At 42.2% G+C, this 25,800-nt stretch overlaps 3 protein-coding genes across 4 annotated transcripts; 2 read left to right on the forward strand and 1 right to left on the reverse strand.

Moving 5' to 3' along the window:
- Positions 1 to 690: 690 nt before the first annotated feature.
- LOC112559531 lies at positions 691 to 3,297 on the forward strand. Its single transcript, XM_025230860.1, has 3 exons — positions 691 to 1,889; positions 2,486 to 2,721; positions 3,156 to 3,297. The coding sequence occupies exons 1-3, from the start codon at positions 970 to 972 to the stop codon at positions 3,263 to 3,265; spliced, it is 1,266 nt and encodes a 421-aa protein (XP_025086645.1). The 5' UTR covers positions 691 to 969; the 3' UTR covers positions 3,266 to 3,297.
- Positions 3,298 to 3,405: 108 nt separating this feature from the next.
- Positions 3,406 to 12,896, forward strand: LOC112559532. Of its 2 annotated transcripts, none has more exons than XM_025230861.1 (6): positions 3,406 to 3,771; positions 4,052 to 4,285; positions 4,959 to 5,062; positions 7,672 to 7,773; positions 8,144 to 8,366; positions 10,089 to 12,896. In XM_025230861.1, the coding sequence occupies exons 1-6, from the start codon at positions 3,432 to 3,434 to the stop codon at positions 10,304 to 10,306; spliced, it is 1,221 nt and encodes a 406-aa protein (XP_025086646.1). In that variant the 5' UTR covers positions 3,406 to 3,431; the 3' UTR covers positions 10,307 to 12,896. The 2 variants fall into 2 exon arrangements, with proteins under 2 accessions (XP_025086646.1, XP_025086647.1); XM_025230862.1 differs by having other exon boundaries at positions 10,158 to 12,896.
- A 651-nt stretch (positions 12,897 to 13,547) lies between these two features.
- Positions 13,548 to 25,800, reverse strand: LOC112559530 (kinesin-like protein KIF3B). The gene is given in 27 exon segments (XM_025230859.1): positions 13,548 to 14,230; positions 14,584 to 14,771; positions 15,081 to 15,186; positions 15,837 to 15,950; positions 16,192 to 16,310; positions 16,658 to 16,777; positions 17,081 to 17,185; positions 17,364 to 17,456; positions 17,609 to 17,742; positions 18,142 to 18,215; positions 18,551 to 18,646; positions 18,888 to 18,975; positions 20,084 to 20,216; positions 20,732 to 20,824; positions 21,420 to 21,489; positions 21,840 to 21,919; positions 22,244 to 22,327; positions 22,920 to 23,047; positions 23,237 to 23,287; positions 23,290 to 23,323; positions 23,325 to 23,361; positions 23,964 to 24,020; positions 24,022 to 24,069; positions 24,346 to 24,379; positions 24,382 to 24,430; positions 25,056 to 25,159; positions 25,635 to 25,800. Coding segments are annotated over 26 exon segments (2,208 nt in total). The 5' UTR covers positions 25,059 to 25,159; positions 25,635 to 25,800; the 3' UTR covers positions 13,548 to 14,160.

Below are 25,800 nucleotides of genomic sequence, written 5' to 3' on the forward strand. Positions count from 1 at the left end.
ATGTTTTGATATAGATGAAGTAGAACTCCTGCTTTGAACTTGTATAGACTGGATTCTGTTTGTTGGGGATGTGAAGGAAGCTGTTCCGAAGAACGCTGAATATTTCAGCCTCGTTTTGAATAAGTCGATTCTCGGTATAGGGAGCATTGCGAGTGAGGAACCCTCTTATTACTTTGGTAGAAAATCGTGTACAAAGTGCAGGGGACATTTTGCCTCAGTATTTTATAGGCGAGCAGACTTTTCTGGAATGCCAGTCTGTTTATGAGTGGCAGCACCATCAGAGACCGGCAACCGTGGGGCTGTACTTTGTTGTGGGTAGCACCGATAGTTGACTGTCCTCTGGATGCTTACAGAAGCACCACCACCAGAGTCCCACAGACACGAGGGGCAGTCCATGGCCGACTGAATACAAACAGCATCTCCCACAGCGGGGATGTCGGTGTTTCATTCTCGACGGAGGTTTACTGTGGTGAAGTCGTGCTTCTGTCTGGGGTAGGTTGGGACAGGACCTACTGTCATCAACAGCCACAGCCAGAAGTCTACAGCTTTTGAGGATAGGGCTGTATACAAGCGAAGTCTTCTTATTCTTATTCTTATTCTTATTCTTATTCTTATTCTTATTCTATTCTTATTCTTTCTGTCGACACCAGCCATCAAGAGTTACACGAGTGACGCGGAATCTTGACGTCATGATTACGTAGCTAATATGTTTTACGTCAGTGTGATGTCATGACACAGCCAGTCAGCGTGCCAGCAGACATCTTGAAAAGTCTCAACGCAGACATTTTGTCAAACTTGTAAGGCAGACGCCTCAAGCAATCCACTGAAATATTCTCGCGGACTGTAGCTCAACGTACTACGTGCAGTGCACTACTTCAACCACGACATGATTGTACGACACGTCACGATTGTCAGCAGCAGTAGCCTGTGATGTTGTAAGGGACCACGAAGCCCCCGCGTCCCTGCACCATGAGTTACTCGGAGCCAGCGGCCAACGATGACCAGCTGGCCGAGGAGGAGTTCGACATGCTAGATGACCATCTCGCTGTGAAGGTTCTTCAGGGGCGAGAGGGCCGACACCCCAGTCCCCCGCCACCACCGCCCACCCCTCCACCCCGCGCCACCCCTAAGAACAGAGACTCCAGACTGTCCCGGGGCTGCGGAGACGGCAGGCGACATGTCAACCATGCCCGCACCTTCCACGACCGCAACAGCTTGCACCTGCAGCACCTGCGTCACCTCCGAGCAGCGACAGACACTGGCAACGACGCCCACGACTGCGACCGCCGAAGCTGCCATCAACAACCGCACAACGGCTGTCACGAGAAGGCAAGAGAAGAGCAGCATCATCAATGTCCGCACCAGTTCCACATCGACGATAACCACGACGACGTCGACGACCCAACAGAAAGTTCGAGTGGCAGGTTGTTCAAGGCCAGCAGCAAGGTCCTCTCGGCCTACTGCTTTCAAGACGAGAAAAGTTCAAAGGGCACGCAGGAGACCGGATGCTCAGATCCACGACGTACTGCACCGCCAAAAGAAGCGACCTTGAACTCCAGGCTGAAGGTGAGTCAGTCGCTGTCGGAACACAGCAAGGAGCCCCGCAGGGTGGAGCCCCGTACCCCACGCGCCAAGAAGACAGTGAGTGACAGTCACGTGAGTGACAAGGTCAGCACCAGTCGTACCAGTGACAGAGTCGGCACGAGCTTAGCTGACTTCGTCAAGCAAGAAGCGACCTTCACCGAGGGCGCAGCCATGGATGATGACGAGCTCGCCGCTAGTGACCCTAGTCTGGTGGTGTCAGAGGTCACTGTGATGGAGATCAGCAACATGTCCGAGTACCAGCTGGCGGTCCTCGGGAACGAGGACTCCAAGGAGACGCAAGAAAGGTATTTCCAACTATCTTGCCTCGCTAGATACACATCCACCTGACCTGTAGCTTCGCCAGCTGCTCCATTTCTGTTTGACACTCGCATTCTCATAATTACTGTGACAGTTTTTAGGTTAACGCCCTACACCATGACACGTCCGTTAATAATAAGCTTATGTAGCTGGACATGACAGCGCCATGTATAACTGACGCCTTAAATAGTAAGAACTAAGGGAATACGATGCTTCATTCCACTGACCGATTGTAATTATTGTCAAGTGGTGTAGCGCCTGCATCATTTGTGTAGCTCCACAAGACCTACCTATGATGCTTGCTTTTTGTGTCACATGCCCCACAAGACTTACCTGTGATGTGTAAGGTCTTGTGCCCCCAGAGTGCATGTAAATGTCATCCAAGACCTAGGTGCGAGGCCTTGTGCCCGCGTTCATGTAGATGACGGTAGTAGTCTGCTCCTTTCCTTTTCCTTTTCCTTGCTGTATTCGTTATTTATGAAAACGGACTGGGAAGTGAACAAAAGCTTCGCAACGACCTGACAGACACAACGTCCCCCACTAACGGCTCTCAACTTCCCGTTTGTCGAAACGTCGACGACAGCACCACCATGATGGAAGATGCAGACGATCCCAGGACGAGCGCCGTGGTGGCGGACCTGGTGGGCGGCCTGGACTCACACATCAGAGCGCTGTGCCGCAACCTGGCCTCCTTGGTGTTGCCGGACAGGTGGCTCACACGGGAGCCTACCTCCCAGCGGCCTCCTACTCCGGCTCCTGGCCAAAGAGTCCCAGTGACGTCAAAGTGTTGGACCTCGTCAGCGTGTCGGACGATGACAGGCACGTAGCCAGACTTGTAAGGTCTTGTAATGCCGGCATTAATCCTGCCTACGTTAGAGGTCAGTCCGTTAGTCAGTCCAGCACTACATGACTCTGGGGTAGACAGATCACTCCCATTAAAATACCAGTCACTGCCTTTTCTCTGACTACAGGTTTTCTGCTTTGTATTCTTTGATACTCCTGAAGGTATTCACCTGTTTCCCATCCAGAGGTATTCATCTGGTTTCTTGCCTGTAGATATTCATTTGCCCGTATCTAAAGTTAACCGATGTTCTAATTGCACATGGATGCTTCTCATCTATGACTGTTTCCCACAGTCTTTAGAAACACGATGTTCCCCTCTACTTGACATACTCGCCTTTGTCATATCTATACCTTGTCATAATTTGTTGGAGCTCTTCTGGTTCTCACCTGGACTTGTTCTTCTACTCCAGGTACTACGATTGTCTTTCCTCCTATACTGACGTCACAGAGGTGCCGCCTGATGGCCGCACGCTGGACACTACAGCCACGAAGACGCCGCTACACACCACGAGCTGCATGACGTTTGCACACAGTCCAGCACAGAACACAGTTCACTGGACAAATCCTCTCAGGTCGAGAAGGAGTCTTCGCCAAAAGGTTCTCGAGTAGCGCCCACGTTTGGAAGTGACAACCAAGAGGTTGCACGCGGAGTGTCAGCCAGTCTGGTCGTCCACAGCCACGACACCATGGCACAGGTCAGAGGTCAGCGCGGCCAGAACCCAGATCACAAAGAGAAGAGTGTGAAGGTCAACCAGGTTCGCTCCATGTTGGCCTTGCTCTCGAGGTCACGTGAGGAGCCGTCCAATGTCGTCGAGGTCAGCACGGAAAGCCCGCATGTGGCGGAGATGGACTGGAGTGGGGAAGTGGAGACCGGAGGAAACAGAGGTTTAGTGGCAGATGAAGCAGGTGGAGCAGGTCAACACCTTGCAAGCTGGAACAGCTCCGTGCTGCGAGAACTGAGTCAGGTGCTGGACCAGTCCGATGTTCTGAAGGGCATGTGGAACAATCACAAGATGCAGCTGGCTGGTCAGCTCACTTCTGCTTGCATGTCTTGGGGGTTTCCGTCGCTTTTTCTGACTCCACTTCTGACCATGCTCGTTCTTGCCATCGTATTCTTGCCACCTGTCTGTCTCCACTGTCTGACCATCTTTCTTGTCGTCTGTCTGTGTGAGCATCTCTCTCTCTCTGTCTGTGGTGCTGATTGTTTCATTGAGGTGTGTGGTGTAGAAGGTTAGCCGAGATTGTGTGTGTGTGTGCTGGCTAGTCGAGTGTAGAGGTGCTGGCTAACCGAGAATGTGTGCTGTAGAGGTGTTGGCTAGCCGAGACCGAGAAGCTGCACGCGCAGGACGCCTGGAGCAAGGTCTGGCACGTGCTCGTCACATGATCCAGTCTCTCCGCTGCCAGCGGCGCCAGACGCACCAGTACCTGGAGCAGAAGGAGGAGGAGTGGGCCACGGCCTTACGTTGCCATAGAAACGAAGCGACTTTCCTTCGAAGGAAAATTCTGGTGGGACTGGAGGAGAAGAAACACTTGATTGCAGGTGAGTCGTCTTCTCTCCCCCATTTCCTTGTCCTTGTTCCCGCTGCAGGTGCTGTCTGTAAGTAAAGTCTCCCCTCCCACACACTGCCTCCTTCAGTCGGTGACTACCTGCATCCTGTGCTGAGGCTGAAGATTGATGCAAGAGCCTAAACTGACCACAAGGTCAGCCTCTACCCCTAATACCCTGACAAAGATACCTACTGACCTCGGATCAACATGGGGAACTTGTCTCGAAGATGTTCCCCACCTTTAGTCCAAGTCACACCAGATGGTGTTCGGCAAACTTAACGTAGGACACTTAGAAGGTCAGGGTCACCATCAGATGATTGAAAAACGATGTAGCGGGTGAAGATGAAGAGGGGAAGCAGGGCACGCAGGAGGTCTCAAATAAATGTCTTAGAATATGTATTAAATGTTTTAATCAGTGAAAATGGAGAAAGGTACTACACGACAGACGTCCTGGGTCGGACTCTCTTTACTCAAGATAAATCGAAATGCACTTCTGGTCATAGCCCCAAATATATGGTATCTTCACTATTTAGATTCCAGCTGACAATGTCAGACACTAGAACTTGTCTAACAATTATTCTAGCTGCTAACACACACAAACACACACACACATACACACATGCAATGACCGAGGCACTAACACGCGACTTTATTTCCACGGTGAGACCCCAAGAAGGACGGTCGCCTGGCAGCCATCCTGGACTCGCTACTGGCCCTGCACATGGAGCGAGAACACTTCCTGGCGCTGGACCTGGCCAAACAAAACAAGGTTAGTGCCAGTCACAAGGTCAGTGTCACATGACTAGGGGTCAACCATCGCTGGGTCAGAATGTGAGTGATTGACAGTCCCACCCAGGGATCAGAACGTGAACGCGAGGTCAAGGCTTGTCGACATCAAGGACATGCAAAGACCCACGAGTCCAGGTTACATCAGAGTACAGAGGTCATGTCAGTGCTGTAGGTCACACTGTCAGCTGAGGTTACGTCAGTGTAAAGACGACAGTCTTGCGAGTCCTGTAAGCTTAGTGCAAACATGACAATCACAAGGTGCCGAACACTTTGATGTCTGCTCCTAGGCACGCACGCCCGCACCCATGACAGAGCGGGAAAGAACGAGGGGACCCGTGTCTATGTATATATAGAACCCACCTGTATAGATCCCACCTGTATGACAGATTGTATATATAGCCAACCTCTATTGAACACACCTTTGTAACACATAGTTTACCTCTATGACAGTTTGTATATATGTAGCCAACCTCTATTGAACACACCTCTATAACACATAGTGTACCACCTCTATAGCAGATTGTATTTAGCCTGTGGGAGTGGTGGAGCCCACCTTTATTACACTCCACTGAGCTTGACAGAATATAGAGCCTACTTGTGTAACAGACTATGTAGCCTGACTACTAGACCCCCCCCCCTCGATAACAGAACTCATATCAATCAATGTTTGGCGTCTGGCACGTGAGGAGACAACAACGGACCCCCATCTGGTTCTGTCTGCTGCTCTTGAGGTTCTTGTCGACGGTTCATCTCTTTGGGCCTCTGTTCCTCTCTGCATGCGGTTCCGTCGTAGCGCTGTTCTGGGGAGGGAGTCTGGAGGCAGGCAGCACACGTGACCTCGCCATCGCCAGTGACGCAGTTGGATTGCTTCTGCCAACGTCCACGTCCCTGCCCTGTCTCGCAGCTCTTTATTAGAGATGGTGTTGGGCCAGGAGATCTTTGGTTTGGAACACTTCTAGCTTTTTCTCGATGGAGAAAATAGAGTAGGACACCCAGGACGTTGCTCTTGAAGTTCTTGGAACCTACCGATAATGGTGGGACTCTAGTTTGTGTGAAGAGAACAATCTTAACATTGGTGGCTCTCTGTTTGCGCACAAACCTACAAACTAGCCTGGACATCACCTGATGGACGGACACAAAGGCAGATAGATCACATCATCATCAACATCAAATGGAGGCACTCCCTGCAACACGTGCAAGTCAAGCGAGGAGCAGACGCTGGCAGCGATCACCACCTATTAGTCGCAAAGCTGAAACTGAAGTTGAGAACAACTAAGATTGGACAGAACAGAAACCAACGTTTGGACATGGTCAACTCAGAGAGACCAAGCAATCAAAAATTGTATTAAAAACAACTTCAGCATCCTCTAAAATAAATCAGCAATAACAATCGATGCCAGATCTCAGCCTGAGTGAATTGTGGGTTCCACCTCTGTGACAGACCTAATATAACATCAGAGGCTTAGATGGCTCACACCTGCACACACCCAAAGCTAAACACCCGGGTCCACTACACACACCTGCAGTCAGGTAAGCCTGTGGCTCACTGAGAAGCCTTGAGCACAGGCAGTGGGGTGGGTGCCAGACTGTGATGACTATAAACAACATCCACTTGTCAGCGCGGCGCTGAGTCTGGGCTACCACACCTCTGGAATGTCTGGAGCTACTTGTGTCGTCCTGTACCTACCTGTGCCAGACTGACACACATACATCACTGTTTGAGAACAGTGGGGGCACTGACAGACTAGGTGGGGGTGAGGAACTGAGAAAAAGAAGAGAAGAAAGATGAGAAGAATGCATTCAAACTAAGGATACACGGATTTATTTTGCTTTTGATAGACGCAGTACGTACCATACCTCAGACCTCTCTCAAAGTATCTCAGAGGTTGTGATGTGGGAATAATCCAATGTGGGCGCTTGGTATTTAGACGGCGCTAGTGGGCGCCCACACAGTGGGCCGATTGTAGACAGTACGAGACCGGTGACAAGGCCGCGTCTGTCTATAACAACAGCACAACAGTGGCGTATGAACCGGGTGGGGGAGGGCGAGGAGGGCAGCCGCCCCCTCAGAGGAGACAAGAATGTGAACGTCGTTCACTGTAAGCGTGAACTATGCCCCCTTCCCTGAAGACGAGCATCTTCCTACGCCACTGTATAGACAGTGAGACGATCTGTGCCACCATCTGACTGACACACCATTGAGTTAGTTCCTGAGGCCGTCGATCTTTAAGTCGGTTTTTGAATTAAGTGGTAAAACAAACTTACAGTTCGTCTTTAGCAGCAGTTAGTTTAACTTTCATGCAGAAAACATTTCAGAAACACCTCTCAATACCAATAAACATTTTAAACATAATAATCTAACAAAGTAGTTCCAGAATTAGTTACTAGGAACCAGATGTCTGTAACTGTAATTAATAAACCTGTGACAGCTTGATTGTAATACGGATGTCCCTACTCGAGGAATGCCTGTAGAAGTCATCACGGCTCTAGTGTCTAGAGTCGATGGACCACTCAAATATTTCACCATGAGCGAGATGTTTCAGGTGCTGCATGGAGTTCAGCTCACCTACGGGTTGTCACTGTCGACAGATCAACGAATTAAAATTGTTGGCCATCAGACAACAGCTGTCCATGGAGGAGCTGAAAGAACGCAACATGGAGCTGACCAATGCCCTCAGTCTCCTCTTGCAGGTCGGTGGAAACACATGACCTCACAGACCATCCTACGAACACTGTGACAGAGAAGACCATTGTATAACATTACTACTACATCGCGAGAGCATTTGTAACACTATTACTACATCACATATGTGCAGTGAAAGCGAATGTCTGTCCCTATAGTATTGCTGCTTGCTTCACCTGACCACAATATTAGCTCCTCTGCATGGTACTGCCTGCTACAGTCCTGCACAATATGTATTACATGTACTGACTTCATAGTCAGACCACAACATTAACTACTAGGCATGCTACATCTAATATGAACTGCGTTGTTTAATGGAACCCTATTTAATTACCACAAAAATGTAATAATACGAAAGCTCCATTTGACTGTGAACAGTGCTTGCCGCACACCGGGCCAGGAATCCGCCTCCCGTCTCCCTCCAACCCCCGCTTCGCGTCTTCTTCGACTTCTCGAGGTGTGAGTGGGGGTGGGAGCTGGGGTAGCAGCAGTTACCGAGGATCAGACTTGACAGATCTGTTGTACTGTGACCGAGCCGTCTACCTCCCTCGACAGTCTACTTGCCCCGACTTGGTGGCCATTAGGGTGTACAGCGTGGGAGGTAAGCAAGGCAGGACTACATCTTTCCTGAGGTCACGAGTGCGTTAGGTATGTGTTGTGTGTTATGCCGTCTGGGCAAGGTCAAACATGTCATGTACCCCGAAGTACCGCTGTACTGGACAATATATTGGCAATGTGTTGACAAACAAGCTTAAACTGACCACGCTGGCTTAAGTTCCAATGACCATTGGTCTCCTGCCACCTTCACTCAACTTTGTCAAACTTGGTCAGGCGTTTGACATTTGCCCCGTTATGTATGGTTATGTATGGATATGTATGGATATGTATGGTGCTCGATATCGTAGCCTTGAGCATGTCCCCTTGTGTCTGTTCACTTCGACCTGTACTGCCATGCTCTCCAGTAACGTACTGTGAACACATGATCACTTCTACCCATACTGTGATCACACAATCTACCTTACATCTACTTGTACTGTGAACACACCAACAAGCTCACTTCCACATACTGTGAACACACCATCTACTCCCTTACCTATGCTGTAAACATCACATCACGATCACTTCTATTTGTATGGTAAACACCTCATCTACTCCTCTACCTCCTCTACCTGTACTGTGAATGCCACACACATTTCTACCTCGCTATATATATCATCTACTCTTCTACCTGTAACGATCACATGTCATGTTCATTTCTATATGAACAACGAACACCACAAATGCTCACTTCTACCTTACTGTGAACACATCATGCTCACTTCTACATATACTATGAACACATCATGTTGACTTCTACCAGCACTGGGAATACCACCAATGCTCACTTCTACCTATACTGTGAACAAATCATGATCACTTTTACCTGTATGGTGAACACAATCTACCTCCTCTACCTGTAATGTGAACACGTCATGTTCATTTCTACCTGTACTCACTATATATGATCTACTCTTCTACCTATGCTGTGAGCATCACATCATGCTCATTTCTACCTGTACTCCTTTACATTTCTACCAGTAATGTGAACACCACATCATTTTCTCCTCTCCTGTGAGGCAGCAAGCACCAGGTAAAGCTTGACTTATTCTAGAGCCCACTCCCTGAATCATGTCATGCATCTGTAATCTTAGTGTATGGCCCACTCTCTGAATCATCCTGTAGATGTCTTTTGTCTGTACTATTGTATGTGCCATGAGTGTGTTGTACTATTGTGTATATTATGCAGTTGTACATCCTCTGTATCTTTACTCGTGGACACTGTACTTGTCTTTCACTGAAGGCAGGTTGTGAAGACTAGCTCATGACAATGTATATCTACTGGTTCTGAAGCTACACTGCTGTCTGCACCCAGATATGAGTCACCCCCTCCCTACTATATACACCTGCAAGCTACACCCCTCCAAAATACACAGCACTGAGCCACCCCCACCCTCATACACACGGCACTGTGAGCCATCAACCCCCTCCTAAACACAGAGGAAGAGGGGAAAGGCAAGAGGGATGTGGAATGAGGGGAGAAAAAGGGAGAAAGACAGTGGGGCCGACAGGAAATGACAGAGGGTTAGAGGTAAAGAGCAAAGCAGACAGAGGGGTAGATTGGTCTGCAGGGGGAAAGGTATCTGGCAGCGAGAGCAAGAGAGAGAAAAACCATTGTCTGGAACTTCTTGATGATGTCTGTCTCTTGTCTTGTTGTTACTTTATGTAATGAAAGTTTTGTTACAAGACTTACTAGTAAGCAGGGTCACCTGCCTTGCGACTACAGGTGAGCAGTCTCACTTGGCATCGGCTGTGGAAGACACCTGTGATGTCAACAGACAACATTGTGCTGCAGATGGGGACCATCACCACACTGACCAGCACCACCACAACATTCATCACGACCAGACTGGCCACGACAGGAGTCTGGCAGAAGACTTGCTGCGAGAGTTAAGTCTTTACGGACCTGGCAGTCCCAACTTCACTCTTGCCGATGTGCAGTAAGCCATCCACAGGGTGCTCTGTATATGGCGTGCGGTGTGTCTGCACATCGCACTGAACAATGTCAAGGCCACCAAGCAGGACGCAGTTGGTGGAGAGGACAGTGACACCTGAACAAACCTTGCATGAAGCTGTGGGTTTTTCACCACCTGGGCAAAGATTTTGATCACTGCCATGTGTGGGAACTTTGGCCTGTGGTCAGTGTTTAGCACATAATAGGGAAGGGGGGAGGTGGAGCTGAGGGGACCCAGGTAAATTTACCAAACAAGCCATTACATGCTTCTCACAATGTCATTGAAAAAATATTGACACGTTTCTTTATATATTATATATATTTTATAAGTGAACGCTAAATAAATGTGATATAACACCGGTGAGGTGAAGGTATGTGCATGAACTACTCGTAGGTCATGTGTTGGTCACATGTTTATCCCCTGGGTAGGTCATGTAGCACCTCATCCCACAACCAGAACTTGATATGACAAGCAACCGAAGGATAGCAAGAACATTTTATTTATGTCTTGAACATGGTCCATGTCATCTGCTCTTGTACATATAAAATGTACGACCTTGATCTGCATGAACACTGTTCACATAGTATGCACTAACAGAGAGCACACAGCAGCAAGACGGCAGCCACAGGTTTACAAAGGTGGTAAAAATAATCTTTTTTAAAAAAGAAAAATATTCTGGACGGAGCAGCGCACAATGCAGACAAGAAGCAAAATAAATCTAAAGAGATGTATGATCAGAGCTTACTCAAGAGAAACAACTCTTACTTCGTGCAAACAAAAAAATTAATGTACACAAATCTATACTCATGAGAAAACCATGTAAGATTCTTCAGGTAGAGGTGTAAATTGTAAAGAAGTCTTTGGACAAAGAATGAAACAATGACAACACTTGAATGTATTTCTAATAAATAATGCAAAAACAATGACTTCACACATGGTACATTCAAACACAGGCATAAGGATACTGATATGTTGAATATAAGAAGTGTTAGCAACCAAACATTTTTAAAAAACGATCCCGGCGCTGCTATCAAAATTAAAAACTGATGTCCACATTGTGATTAAAGCTTGTGCATTCTTAGGCATCCAGACGTGCATGCATACACACTGAGGATTACAAAAAAGAACAGAAACATAACTCAGACCACAGATATCTCCCTCTCTAAGCTATTAAAATTTTTTTAATTATCAGAAGCAAAGTGCCAAACGTCAACTTTTTGCAGTCTTAACCAGGATTCAAATGATCTTTTCCAATTAAACAAAGAGATAGAAAATAAAAACGGTATTTAGACTGTTGTCTGTTTAGAATTGGGTCACAGAAATCTCCCCTCTTTGTGACTTGTGAGAAATGGCAATCCGAAAGCCAGCAAACTGCAGAGTTGTGTATGTCAATACAGATATGTGTTATAGCGATGTCATGAATTATTTAGAGAAAGTAACACCCAGTAAAGGGCTCGTGAACAGGGTGTGGAGGCCACAAACACCAGCATAACAGACAGGCACTCAGAGGCAGGAGGCACAAACATCAGTGCAACAAACAGGCATCCAGGGACAGGAGACAGAAATACCTGCATAATGATTACCACAAACCAATTTATTGCTGCATATTTCTCATCTGAAAAAAGAACTGAAAACTGATGATGATTTTGCAAAAAAATGTGTTTCAAAATACCAGCTTGTCAATACAACAAACCCCTAAAATAAAATTGTGTGTGTGTGAGAGCACACAAGAAGAGAGAAAGGGAGCAGCCAATAAAGCCAGTGAATAGCTAGCATCATAAAATTTAAAAATATGAGTACCTCAACTAATGAGAATTCCTGTTTGTCAAAAATGTCGCGCATGGTATCTTCACATGCACTGCTTGACTGAAAAGAAAAGCCAGGCTAAAAAACTTCCCTCTCTCCCAAGTGCCACTCAAGGTCATGGCAGATTAAGCATGGAAACACAGACTAGCTACAGCGAGGAATCAGATTCAACATTAAGCTGAAGAAGGCTGAAAAAGATGTGCATCTACAAGACATCACAGCTATTCAGGACTGACCTGCTCATGAGTCAACCTGAAGGGAAAGGGAAGAGCAGAACTGTAGTCAGCTGCATGTCAGGTGTAATGCCAGCAGTTCATGGGAAGCAGCCATAATCATCATTAAACATGCATTTTGCCAGCCAGCATACACCGACAAATATTCCACACAAAATCATTACAATTCTTTTGTCTATATACACATTTAACACATCTCCCTCCTCTCTTTTTTTTTTTACATTATCTACCAGGTCTTCTGCTTACGCAAAAAATTGCGTACAGTACGCATTAAAAGTTCGGAGGACCCCTTCAATTTTCGTCAATGGGGTCCTCTCCAAAGTTGGGGGAAGAACAGGGACCCCTTAAAAATCTGAAGAAGGGGTCCCTGGGACCCCAAAGAATTTAGCCTTAGCGGAAGCCCTGTCTACATTGTCAATGCTGGGACAAACTATTTTTGCAATCCAGATGTCACATACACTAGCTCCGTTTGGAAATATTTTGTTGGAAAAAAAAACCAAACAAAAACTATCCCCCTAAAAAATTAGATGTAAAACTATTCAAAGATCATCAGATCAGTCACCATGAAGACAACATTGTCATCCATTCATCAGAGCATTCACATCACCATGAAGATCATCAGTCACATCACCTGAAGATCATCAGACAACAGTCACATTGTCACCATGAAGATCATCAGACAACAGTCACACTGTCACCATGAAGATCATCAGACAACAGTCACACTGTCACCGTGAAGATCAACATTTAATTCTCCTGACAGACACAAAAGGATCAGGGTTCATTAAGTAGATTCTTTTGAAAGAACCAGGTGGGTCATTACAGATAAAAAAAGATTATTCAGGTATGCACTGCATCATGGTCAAGAAATTTACCATATTTACATCAGCAAGTGTGAAAATCCAGCATTTAGACTGTTTCCTTGTGAACAATGGTGGTATTACATGAGCACAATTCAGCCGATTTATGATGTTCCCTATATAGTGTGATGTGTCTCATGCGAGTGCACATCGATTGTAATGAATGTTCCAGAATCACAGATTAGCTGTTCCCCTGTATTCCCCATGAATTGTCATGCTCCTTAAGCAACAAGACACTTGTCAAAAATATGCTCCTAACATTTACAGTAAATATCACTCATCAGCATTCAGCCAAATGGTATCTGTCTCCTACCAAAACACCAGCAGTGGCTCCTAAAATCTCAGCAACATTTTATTTCTTGTAAGAATGGCATAAATAAAAATATGCTTAGCTCTCATAAATCTTCCACATTCTTGAAAAACTTTTTTTTCCCATTTCTCCATATAGTATTTTATTCCATCAAAAACAATAAAATATTTCAAAGTACACTTTTAAAAGCAAGATCAGAATTAGTTTTAAGATACAAAATAGAAATAAAAATATGCAGCTGGTTTATAACTTCACAGGTTGAAAAGGCAATATTTATGCAATCTACAAAAAGTCAGTCACAACTATAAATCCCCCACCCCCACAACACTACACCTTCAAACCTGTACAAACACATCAGCTACAAGCATCAGCAACTTCAGCATCAGTTTGTTTGTTTTTTTGTGACTAAAAGTGGAATCGGCAAGTACACAGCAACAATCCTTGTTTAAAAATAAGGAGCAAGGTAGCTGAAAAGCTATAATTAAAGTATCTCCTGATAAAGAGATCGTCTGATTCCAGCAAGCCTGATAATAAGAGAAAGTGTACCTTCAAGAAAAAGTGTTTAATAGAGAGCAGCAGCAAATGGAGAAAAACACAAAATTTTCTCCCAGTGTTGATAGATGGATGACAATGGCTACTTTGGAACCAGTCCACGCGAAGTTGGATATTTTTGGTCCTCCACTCTCTTGCTGGCTGTTTTGGGTCTTGAAATTGAACCAAAGAATGTCAGTATACAGTTTAACAATAAATAAGAAACATCATTTAACATTTTTCCTTTTCTTTCTCCACCTCTTTTCTCTGATGGTACATATCAAAATCATTAAAAAAATACTTTTTAGAACATCTAGATTATCACAAGGAGAAATTACTCTTAATCCAGCCATTTTGTTTGTAATGGAAAACACAACAAAGTCACTTCTAATGCATTATCCTGTGAAGCTTGATGGAGCAGCAAAGACCAGAACTCTGTTAAGGAAGAGTGAATGCAGTTGTCTAACAATATCTTTAAAAATAGTTTGAAAAGAGAAACAGGACAGATTAAAATACTTCAGTGTACCTTGCAGCCTTCTTCTTGGCTTTGGCTTTGCCCATGATTACAGCAGCTCCCCCATCAATGTCAATGTCATCTTCATCTTGAAGAGCTGCATCCAAGGCTGCCTGGACCCTAGGGGCTACGGTAGGCCCCTCATAGTCCCTGGTTGTACGATTAGGCATGTCCAGCTCCACACACAGAATGTTTTCTCCCTTTAGAAGAGAGCAGAATCCTTCAGCACATGCTTGCTTCCTCTTCAGTAAGACTTAACTTATCTTTCACAATAAATTGTCTTCCCTCTGTCTCACAGTAAAGGTTCACAAGAACTTGCATGTCAGTGACTGCTTTTCTGATTAAACAACAAAAATGGTGGTCCCCAGTGGACCTTCAGCTTTCCGCTTTCCTTTCATTTCTATTATCCATACACTAAAAAGAATTACAGTAAATACCAACAATGAACTGATGGAATTAAGCATTCCATAACGAAAAGTAAAGAAAGCAACCAGTAAGAAGAATGTCACCTTAAACCGAGGGTTGCCTCCCATAGCACCAACTTTTCGAGCAAACTCTGAGACAGGACGTTTGTTTCCCAGTGCTGAGACAGGTCGTTTGGCCATTGTTTGAGTGCTAAAGGGGAGGGAACCCAAAATTTTATATTCACTTCACCAACTTCTTGTTTTGTTTGGGTCTATCTAGCATCAGGTAATGCTAGCAATCGCAGGGACTACATCTACTTGCATCACTGACCACAGCATGGCAACAACAAATAACTTATAACTGGCTATTTTCTCTCAATCTGAAGGAGACATTTCCCAAAGAACAAAACCTACATGACTCAAGATGTAAAAATAAAACCCCATGAAAATGGTCAAAATGAATTCAGTAACTTTTTGATAAATCTACTGCGAATATACTTCTGCAGAATTTTTCATTTCCTAACATCTATCAAAGATTTTGGTGACCTCACCAAGAGCTTTCCATGCCCAGGACATTGAGCTCACCTCCATATGGGAAAATGCACTCAATTCAAGTACTGTTGTTATTATTATTATAAATTCAACCTCTTTATATCCCAACCTTCGTATTTTATACATGACAGCAGTCATGATCTAAGTATATAAGTATATAAGCAGCTACATGTTATCTTTTCTGTAGCACTGCTGCTACTGTCAGTTAACATTAACAATCATGTGAAGGAAATCTATAACTGTCTTCACAAATGACTAAACTTGTATTATAGATAATCACATGAGTGAAATCTGAAAGGATTGTCTCACTTTTTGTTGGCTAGTGGGCGCAGCATCCAGGTGTCAGCATCTTCATCATACACAGCGCGGTTCATCAGTTTGGTCTTCTCTTCGGGGGGTATGAAGTTCTCAATTATAAGATACCTGAACATCATTTGTAAATGTGAGCACAAATTTACATGTGACATGTACTATCTGAGTCTTCTTGTTAGTGGTATAATGTTCCCATATCTGTTCTTATATCTGAAATGCGTATCTACATACATAGTGTTCCTAATTCTGATATGTTATGTTCATATATTTGACCTATGATGTTCTTATACTTTGACTTGAATAACATATTTGATGTGAATAATATTGCGATGTAGGAGGGACTGTGCCGTACTTGAGCTTAAGTTCTCTTGTCAGCTCCATCAGCGTCTGTTCCAGCTCCTGCCGCTCCTTAGTGTGCTCCTCCTGCAGGTCCTGGATCTCAGCCTTTGTTGCTTGCAGCTTACCAAACAGCTGAATGCATGCACACACGCATAATCACAAAATAAACACCATATTAGCAGGTGTTACAGATACACAGTAAGCACTAAATTTATAGCAAAAATCAATTAATGTTTCAATATTTGTTACCATCTGCAAACCAAAAACAATCATATTGTTTTAAAACAGCAAATAATGCATCTTTATCGGTCAAAGTTTACAAGTGTTCTGACACCATCTGAATTAATTTTATGATCATTAAGATTGCTGATCCTCATGGTCATGGACTATGATATAACTGTCAAATATCAAATAGATTGCGAATAAGAAATGTCATGTAAAGGGCCTGTCATCAGCACACACAGTTTAATGGTGCTGACCTTCTTGAGTTTCTTTGTCTTGACTTCCACCTCCTGTTGCAGAGAGTTGTAGGTTTCTTTTATCTCCACAGCCGACTCTTCCTTCTCTTCCAGCTTCTGCTGAATTTCACGCTCTTTGCGCTGCAGCCATAGAAACAGAGACCATTACCATCTACAAAATCTGTGCTTGACTGATCTAACCATAAGAATTGTGTCTGTTGAGAAAATTTCGAGATATCTTGATTCAAGCATGATACTTTTTGTATTTTGTTGACAGAGTTCTAAAATAACACTAAATAAGTAAAACCTAAAGACTGCTCTAGAATCTCCTGTTGTTTTTGTATTTTGTTGACACAGTTTTATACTATAACTAAATTAAGTAAAACCTACAGACTGCTCTAAAAGTTCTTGTCATTTTTGTATCACTAAAGAAGCAAAACCCACAGCCTGCTCTAGAAGTTCCTGTCGTTTCTGCTCCAGAGCTCGCTGCTGCTCATTGGTGTGGTCCACAATGTTCTTGCCACCCATCAGGAGTTTGCTTTCCATAGCCTGCAACACAGTGTCTGACATCTGTCCCATACTGCTTTTCTGGTGTCAAGACATGGGGGATTATTTCTTTGTAACAGGATTTCAAAACAATTTATGTTTATTACTAGTTGTTAATCTGCACTTAAACATGCCCTTACTTAAACGTCTTCATCAACCTCACCTGATTTCTTTATATTACCTTTATTTTCATGGCCAGCTGGTCTCTTTGTTCCTTTTCTTTGGCCAGCCGGGATTCTTTCTCTTGGAGTTCTCCAAGGAGTTGCTCCTTTTCCTGAACAAAAGAAATGAACTTACAAGACAGATAAACAGAAGACTTGAAATCACATGCCAACTTACCCCTCTACACAACACGCACTAAATTATTTGGCACTAGGTTTAAACTTATTCAGTGAGGAAGGACAGACCCAAACAGTAACAACAAACCTCAGCAATGAGTGACTGGTTATTGAGGATAGCCTTCTTCTGTTCTTCCAGCCTAGTCATCTGTTCTTGCATGAACAATCCCTCATCTTCTTCATCCCCTTCATCATCATCTTCATCATCTTCTATAATCTGTCCTGTTAGCCACAAATCATCAATAAACAGTCAAAAGATAGATACAATTTCTGTTAAAAAAATCACCAACCCCCCCCCCCCAAAAAAAAAAAAACAAAACAAAACAGTAGCACATTCCGTACAAAGAAATAATAGTTAAAATATCTGCAGCGTTTTTATGTCCTGATCTCTGTCTTTTTTGTGTCTTTACTAGAAGTGAGTATTTTATAACTACTTGGTAGTGAAATCTGTGACCACATTTACGAAATATGATGTCTGCAATGGAATGATTAAATGCACTAGACATGTCAGTTACAGCCCATCTGAGCACATGGCAGAGGCCTTCTGCTCCCAACAGAAATTAAAGACCAACAATACCTGTAACAAGCTAACAAATTACTAGTAATATGCTAACAAATTACCATCTCTTGTTCTCCTTGATCTTCTCTTCTTTTTCTTTTTGGGGCCACCCCGTTCAGCCAACTGGTTCTTCAACCTGATCAATAGAGGTCACAAACCACAGAGGTAGAGTGCATGCTTCAGACAAGCAAGAATACTCTGTATTTTGCAATTATCAACACTTAGCCAGTCATAGAGGGGGTGGTGGTGTGGGAATCAGCTGAACATCACAGAAGACTTAGAGCTAGGTCACGGTCATCACAGAACATAACTGGTTTGGCCTACATATGCTGGGCAAGTTATAGAGTTAAACTTTGGAGAACTCTGGGACTTCTTGTGTGAAAATGTGAGCTGCCGCAAAAATGTTAACAGAACAAACAGAGATGGGACTTGAATGTTATTAAATTTAGTAAAACAATAGGAAATACATACCTGTTAATTTCCTCTTGAAATTCACGAAGCAAGGCGTCTTTTGGATCTTCATTGATTCTGGGCTTATTCTTTATGTTCTTTGCACGACTGGCATACCTGAAGACAATGGCATCTATTTAACACTTCTTTTAACAACAGTAACACCATTTAGCATGTGATCCTAGGTTAGTGTTTTATGCTTCCTCTGACTGCTGTTTTAGTCGGTAAAGCAAAATTTCTATCAAAACTTCCAGCAAAACCCATACAACAAACAGCTGTTTTTAAATCTAATGTAGGAAGTGTGAAAAGTCTCTTTTTGAACCTTTGACCTTCTGCCTATGTTCGTTAAACAACTTACCTCAGAGTGGTCAAGGTTTCATCATAGTTGTAGCCAGCAGGCCCAATATTAGCCACCATCACTGTTTTGCTGTTTCCTCCTAGCGAGTCTGTACCAAACAATGAATGTCTGATGAATACTTGCTCTCACAATACTACTACCACCACACCACTTTCAGTCTCTCCACCCTGTCACCTTCTAGACAATAACACCTGCATATGGTCGTTTCATTTATTGAATTGTCCCTTAACTGATACCGGTTGTCTGAGGGGAGGGAACATGCATGTGATTAATTCTGCTCCTAATTAGAAAAGTAAGATTAACATCTGAGAAGCTAGAGATACTGTGGTAGCTGCATAAAAACACAGCCTGGGAAGGGCAGAAATAATGTAAGGAACTAGCCTCATCATGGTACAGAGACCTGCTGACAAACGTAAGTGGGCCAGTCACAAGGTTGCCAATATACCTTCTTAAGCAGTGAAGACAAAAGTAAAATCAGTCTTACTGCAGGCTAATTTAGATAAACTAATTGCCAACAATATTTGGTGACATAAAAATATGTAGCTGGAATACCATTTCGTTTTTTAATTTATCTTTTTCTTTCATGTTACATATAGTTTTCAGAGATATTAAGCCGGGTTTTTGTTTTCTTATTTTTTTTTTTTTATCTTGGGAAGAGAAGTAAAAAGGTGTATCTCTCTGTGCGAGCTGATATGATGGCAGTAAAAACTCCACAACAGATATCTACATCAGGATCAATCTGTACAAATCGCTTTTAGTGCCAGTCCTGCTTTACAGATGTGAAACATGGACTCTACTTGCTAAAACTGAGAGGAGAATCCAGGCATTTGAAAACAAGTGCCTGAAGACAGTGTTCTAGGGCTTGTGCAGAAAACATAAAATCAATGACTCTGTATGAAGCAAGGTTGCCACACTTGCAGGACACCATGAAGCCTTTCTTGCATCAGTCAAATGCCATAAACTGGTCTTGTTGTCTTGTGCAGGACCTGCTCACTATTGCCCAAAACATGTTTGAGTGGCAAACCTTGTCAGCTGCTATGCCTATCCATGTGTCACCCCAGCAACTAGTTCCAATCAAGGGACAAATGACTAAATGACAGAAAATTTGGACCTACAAAGAGACAATAAAATTGAGTTTTGGATGGTGCCTCATGTGAAAAGGCATGAAAACAGAAAACATGCTAAATGCTCTGCACCTTGCAAGAGACGAGTGAGTTTGGAGTCCCTGTAGGGAACGTGTGTTGTTTTAACATCCACCAGGGCAGAGATGACGTTGCTAAGAGCTGAAAGTGACAGGTTGATTTTTGTTGCTTCTTTGAATCTGTCACCCTAAAATACCAGAAAGCAAGAAATAAATGATCTTAATTCTTACAATCAGAGTTGACTACATAAGACTAAAATTACATTTCTTCACATAAATTATAAATTACAAACACACTCACACACAAACATATCAGGTAAAACTGCAAGAAATATGATGAAGATAGAATTCTCTCAAACAATAATGGAAAAACTGTGGAAGAGAAGGAGACAGTAATGACAGCAGCACAGTGGTAGTTGTGGTTGTAGCGGTGGTGAAGATGATGATAATGTTGAATGTCTAAATGAAATAAAAGAGAAGAATTTCATAAACACCTAACAAACATTTTGCAATGTTGCTTATGATGAAGAGTAAGAGTTTATTATGCTGATACTGTCTGGATATTTATTGCTGCTAACACTTATAGAGTAATAATTTATTATAATTATTATAACTATAAAATATTGATACAGCATGGAGATTCACAGTTCATAGAGTAACAGTTTAATGAATCTGCTGAAAGGACAATACTGCTAACACTCACAGTGGCCCCAGTCTTTGCTTGTCGCTCACTTCCTGCCAGGTCCACCATGTTCAGTTTGCCAACACGAATGTGATTCTCTCCATCTGCCCCAACCTAAAAACCAAACATAAAACCTCATTAAATGCAGTTATTTGTAAAGAAATATCAGTTTATTATTCATCTATTAATTTTTTGTATTCATTTGTGAGTTATGTTATTTGATTCTATATTTGTCATCAACCCTTGAGATTGATAAAAGAAACAATTTATTTATTCAGTGCTTCCCCTTGGCATGACACTGCTGAAAGCACTAGTTTTAAAGCAAAAGTTTGAGACATCAAGAGAAGCGTGAAGTACACCTAAAAATACACAACTACAATGAACATTTACAATGATATTGAACAATATATTCAACCAAAATAAATGCATAGAAACGCAATCACACGGAACCAAATGTTTAATTAAAATAACAAACAGCAGGGTTAATATTAACAATGGCCTCTAAACCATAGCAACTACAAAAATCAATGGGTCAGCGAAAAACTTCCTATTGGATCAACACCATGAGAGCTTGTTTGTCATCAGATGGACCACATAAATTCATGTAAGCAAATCATGATACTAACAAAACTATATAGGTTATATGACACTTCTATTTCACAAAATATTAACAGACTTATAGCTATAAATGAGGCAAAAAAGTTTTTACCTCACTACATTCAACTGTGATGATAAAAATGGCATGAGAGCGTGAACTGTGTTCATTCATGTTTGTGGCCCTGAAAGAACAAACGCAATTTCATGAAATATCAAAAGTAGTTTGGATAACGACATTACATACTAGCACATGCTTTTGTTATTTTGTTATGCATTTATTTCTTGCCTAGTATATTATGTAATTATGATTACTCATCTTGACATATGTTATATGGAGTGGTTGTTGCTGAGAATAGTCATGATATTTGTTTCATTAAAGGAGAAGCAAGTCTAGCACCCTCCTTATAAACCATTTAACAATCATTTGTAATGTCCCTGCGATATATGCTATAATGTATGTACAGTAAACTGATTTAAGAGCTACAATAAATGGCAAGTAGGCCTGTGGTGCTGATAAACAACGTGTGCTTACCCAACTGATCTGTTCTGGTTCCCAACATTCATCACATGTTCGATCTCACGCACACTTTTAGTCACAAAAGAAGACAAGTCCTGGAGACAGCAAATACATTAAAGCAAACAAAACAAATAAATAAAACAACTGAGTTTAACATGCTGACTAATTCTGCTACTGAAATGTCCCTAGCACCATAGTATAATATTAATTAATGACATAAAAGTGCCAAAATGGAGGAATTTTTAGTAAAAAAAACAAGCAAACACAAAACCCCAAAAAACTGCCCACATTTAACTACTAAATATAAAGAAACTCCTTTCCCAAAAGAAGTGCGTGTGCACACACGCATACCCTCAAAAACACACATACACACCCCACCCATACATTCTCCCAAGAAACTCATGAGTATTTTTAATTACCTTTACATAAACTCCCGTGTCTGGACGTTCCTTGAGCTCTAGACGTTTGCTTTGGTCCTTAGACAGCAAGTCCCTGATTTCTTCCTGTTAATCATATTAACTCACCAGTATTTTCCTTCTACAAAGTGCATGATATATGTCTTGAGTGTCAATTTTACTTTTATAGAATTAAGGCTAGACAACCCTGCCATTTGTTGATTGTGAAAGTAAAAGTCAAGCTCTCCATCAAAGTATAGAAGAACAGGAACATGATTTTAACATAATTAGAGTGAACTGCAAAATGAAGTGAAGGCACATTTAGAGGCCATAATAATGAAGTGAAGGTAGCTCACTGCCCTGGAGCAACATGGAGAACTCAAGGATAAGTGTCTTGTTTCCAAAGTTATAAAGCAGTGTTCATCCCCGCATATTTTATCCCTGAAGCTATAGTAATCAACGCAGTGCAAAAAGATGTCCTGAGGTCAAGAAAAATGAATTAATGTCTGTGAGGCCTCAATACCACTTTATAACTGGAAACGAGACGCTTTTCCTTGAGTTCCCCATTTTGCCCTGGGGAAACAACTTGCTCTCGCTTCATAATTAAGCCCCTAGAAGAATAACATTCTCTCAGGAAAAGATACTATTGACCATGCAATATTGTAGCCTGCACAAGACTCTTACATCCAGGACAACTCACCTGGTATATCTCTAGGTATGACGCCCTCACTAAGTACTGCTGATTTTCAGAACGGGAAATGTGACCAAAGAGACCTGCTCAAGACGAACGGGGAATCACACCCCATAACTCTTGATTACCCTTGACACCTGTACACAAAATTACAATCGTTTTCATAATTCCTCTTTTTTACTTCTCTCTACAGCAGCTACCTCTGTGTGCATATATGAGTCCCTACTGTGTACATCCATGTGTCTCTGTGTGAAAATACACGTGTACAAATGTACCTCATATCAACAGGCTATGTTCAAATGATGATGCAACCAACTGCCACAAACCTTGCATTGTGAATGTTTTTCCGGTGCCTGTCTGCCCATATGCAAAGATGGTCCATTAAAACCCTGGAGCACAGAGTCTACCAGGTCATTGCACAGTTTCATCATACAAATCCTGCTGCTTAGAGCTGGACATACAGAAAATCAGGTTTCAACATGACCTATGGATCTTATGAGAGTGTACTTATAACTAAACACACATAGCCAACACTAGACTGTGCTACCCCCCTCAAGTTTCTATTAACATATCATATTTCTGTGATATACCTTTCGATAACAAGATGATACCAAAAGCAAACACAATGTTCAGCACGCAGAATTTCTTTTCTGGGCTAGTCCAGAAGTTATATATAAAATGAACATATCTATCTAAAACTAATTCACATCTCAGCATTTCAGGACCCTGTCTCTGCTCATTTACTTTTCTGCAAGCAGTCGGAAGTAAAGTCTCTAGGCCTCTATATTGTTTTGTCCATCAGTAGCACATACTTTAATACTTTCACAAAAATCTTGCAAATGTTTAAAAGTTTGCATCTCGGCTACTGTTTCTTTTAAAGCAGTACCGACACTTAATTTCACATGATATTCACAAGGTTTTCAGCAGATACTTTTACACAGACCCACTTGTGTCAAGCACATTGCTGGAAATACGTGGTCTTAGCACATGACTCAACAACTTGACTGCTCAATCAATGTTAAAGAGCAGAAAAGTGATTGCATGGTTACTTACTTCCAGTCGTACACTGCATCAAAAGTAAATGTTTTGGTGGTTCTCCTGCCTGACCCTTAGGTTTCGGACGTCAATAACTCCTTTCTTGACATCTATGTCCACAACCCTGACAAATGATATGGAAAGTCTGATGATATGTATTAAGAATAATGGGGACCTACAAAAGCACAAAGACTTCTGGAAAACAAGTAAAATGACTTAGAGTCAAAAGCAGCTTTGATTTTTTTTCACAAAATATTCACAATAAATAAAAGGTCTATTTTGTTCTTAAGGTAGAAGTGTTTACTTTTTGAGAATTTATCCTGATTTTTCCAAGCACATTCTCATCAGCTTCACTGTAATATTCACTTAGAAAGCCCCATGAAATCATGATCAGTCCAACCTTTGATGCCCATCACTTATTTCCTTCTCATTCATGGCCGACATCTCACCACTACCTTCACACACTCGCTCTTGCTGGATTTTGACTGCAACAGAAGAACAAAGTGAATCAGAAGAAAGACAAAGACACAAGTTTGATGATGTCAAAATAACAATAAGCTTCTGTAAACAAAACAAAAAACCAAATAATAAATTCAAAGTGTCAAAGTACGATTGAGCATCAGTTCAACCTAAAAATATTACTTAAAGCAAAATTTATGAAGGAAGTAATATGAAAAAGGTCATGAAAATGTTGACAACACAAAACTAACAAATGTTTTGTATGTTGGTTGTTGAAATTTTAATCTCTCTAGTTCTATACATTGATCATACATGTAATGATGGCTTATAGTAACTCTTCACTTTGTACAACATTCTCTAAAGAAAAATTCTAGTTGGATGGTATGCAAAAAGTGAAGAATGGTCCACAAAATTTGTACTTAAAATTGACACTAGCGGGAAAAACTAATCATGGCTCACAACAAACTGTTTTGTGACAACTAGATTGCTAAAGAAAATAAAAAATACTTCAGTATGACTTTCTAAAATTTGTACAAATATAAATGAAACATTGCGAATCACACTGCAAAGTTTGAAGGATTACACATGCACTGTCAGACAAAACATGTTAATTATATTCAAAGTTTAGTCTATATATGACATGATACTAACCATGACTTCAATTTGACACAATGCCAGAACAGCACAAATTTATTCTGGCAGCCTAGGAAAGCAGAACATTTTCAAGTCTGTAACTGGGAGATGTAGAAAATCTGCTGAGAAGGAAAAGAACATTTACCTTTTAAATTCATCTGAATAAATTAATGACATAAGATATAAATATATATCGATGCTGTAAGTTACACAATACTTTAACATTAATATATATATACACTTCTGTGTTCTACTAAGGAAAAGTCAGTGACGTTCGCTCGATCCCGAGATACACACACTTGCACACATCAAATGCACTGAGGTTCACTTTTAATAACGTCAATAGGCAATAGCACAGGGTGAATGAATACTATTAGGGTTCCTCCGTGAAATTGAAACACAGAGTTTATATTTTGTCTCACGTTTATTATTGCTTTGAACATGCTCGATTACCTTTAGAGTTCAGTTAATGTTGTGAGAAATATCTGATTGTGAAAGGCTGCTGTGGTCAGAGGCCATGTCGCCGAGTTGGATCAACACACAATAAATATTATTTCTTGAAGATGTGAGAAATAATATGAAAAAACTGTAACTCACCTTTGGACCAGAACTGATGTGAGTTGATGTGAAAATGAAAATTCTCAATCCATTGCCTCATTATTATCAAACACCGATCGTTGAGGTAGAAAGTGAGGACTTTACTGACTCACAGGCATTGTCGGTAGATGGCGTTCTAGGCAACAGGCTGCTGTGGCGGGCTCAA

The sequence above is a fragment of the Pomacea canaliculata genome, linkage group LG3 (genome assembly GCF_003073045.1).
Source record: "Pomacea canaliculata isolate SZHN2017 linkage group LG3, ASM307304v1, whole genome shotgun sequence".
In the NCBI taxonomy this organism is placed as follows: domain Eukaryota; kingdom Metazoa; phylum Mollusca; class Gastropoda; order Architaenioglossa; family Ampullariidae; genus Pomacea; species Pomacea canaliculata.

Bases quoted from the DNA above. Each gene is read 5' to 3' on its own strand.
- LOC112559532 (XM_025230861.1), top strand. From the start codon at position 3,432: ATGGCACAGGTCAGAGGTCAGCGCGGCCAGAACCCAGATCACAAAGAG. The intron at 4,286-4,958 runs GTGAGTCGTCTT...TTCCACGGTGAG, and splicing joins GAAGAAACACTTGATTGCAG to ACCCCAAGAAGGACGGTCGC. The intron at 7,774-8,143 runs GTCGGTGGAAAC...GACTGTGAACAG, and splicing joins CCCTCAGTCTCCTCTTGCAG to TGCTTGCCGCACACCGGGCC.
- LOC112559531 (XM_025230860.1), top strand. From the start codon at position 970: ATGAGTTACTCGGAGCCAGCGGCCAACGATGACCAGCTGGCCGAGGAG. The intron at 1,890-2,485 runs GTATTTCCAACT...CGTCGACGACAG, and splicing joins TCCAAGGAGACGCAAGAAAG to CACCACCATGATGGAAGATG. The intron at 2,722-3,155 runs GCACGTAGCCAG...CTTCTACTCCAG, and splicing joins AGCGTGTCGGACGATGACAG to GTACTACGATTGTCTTTCCT.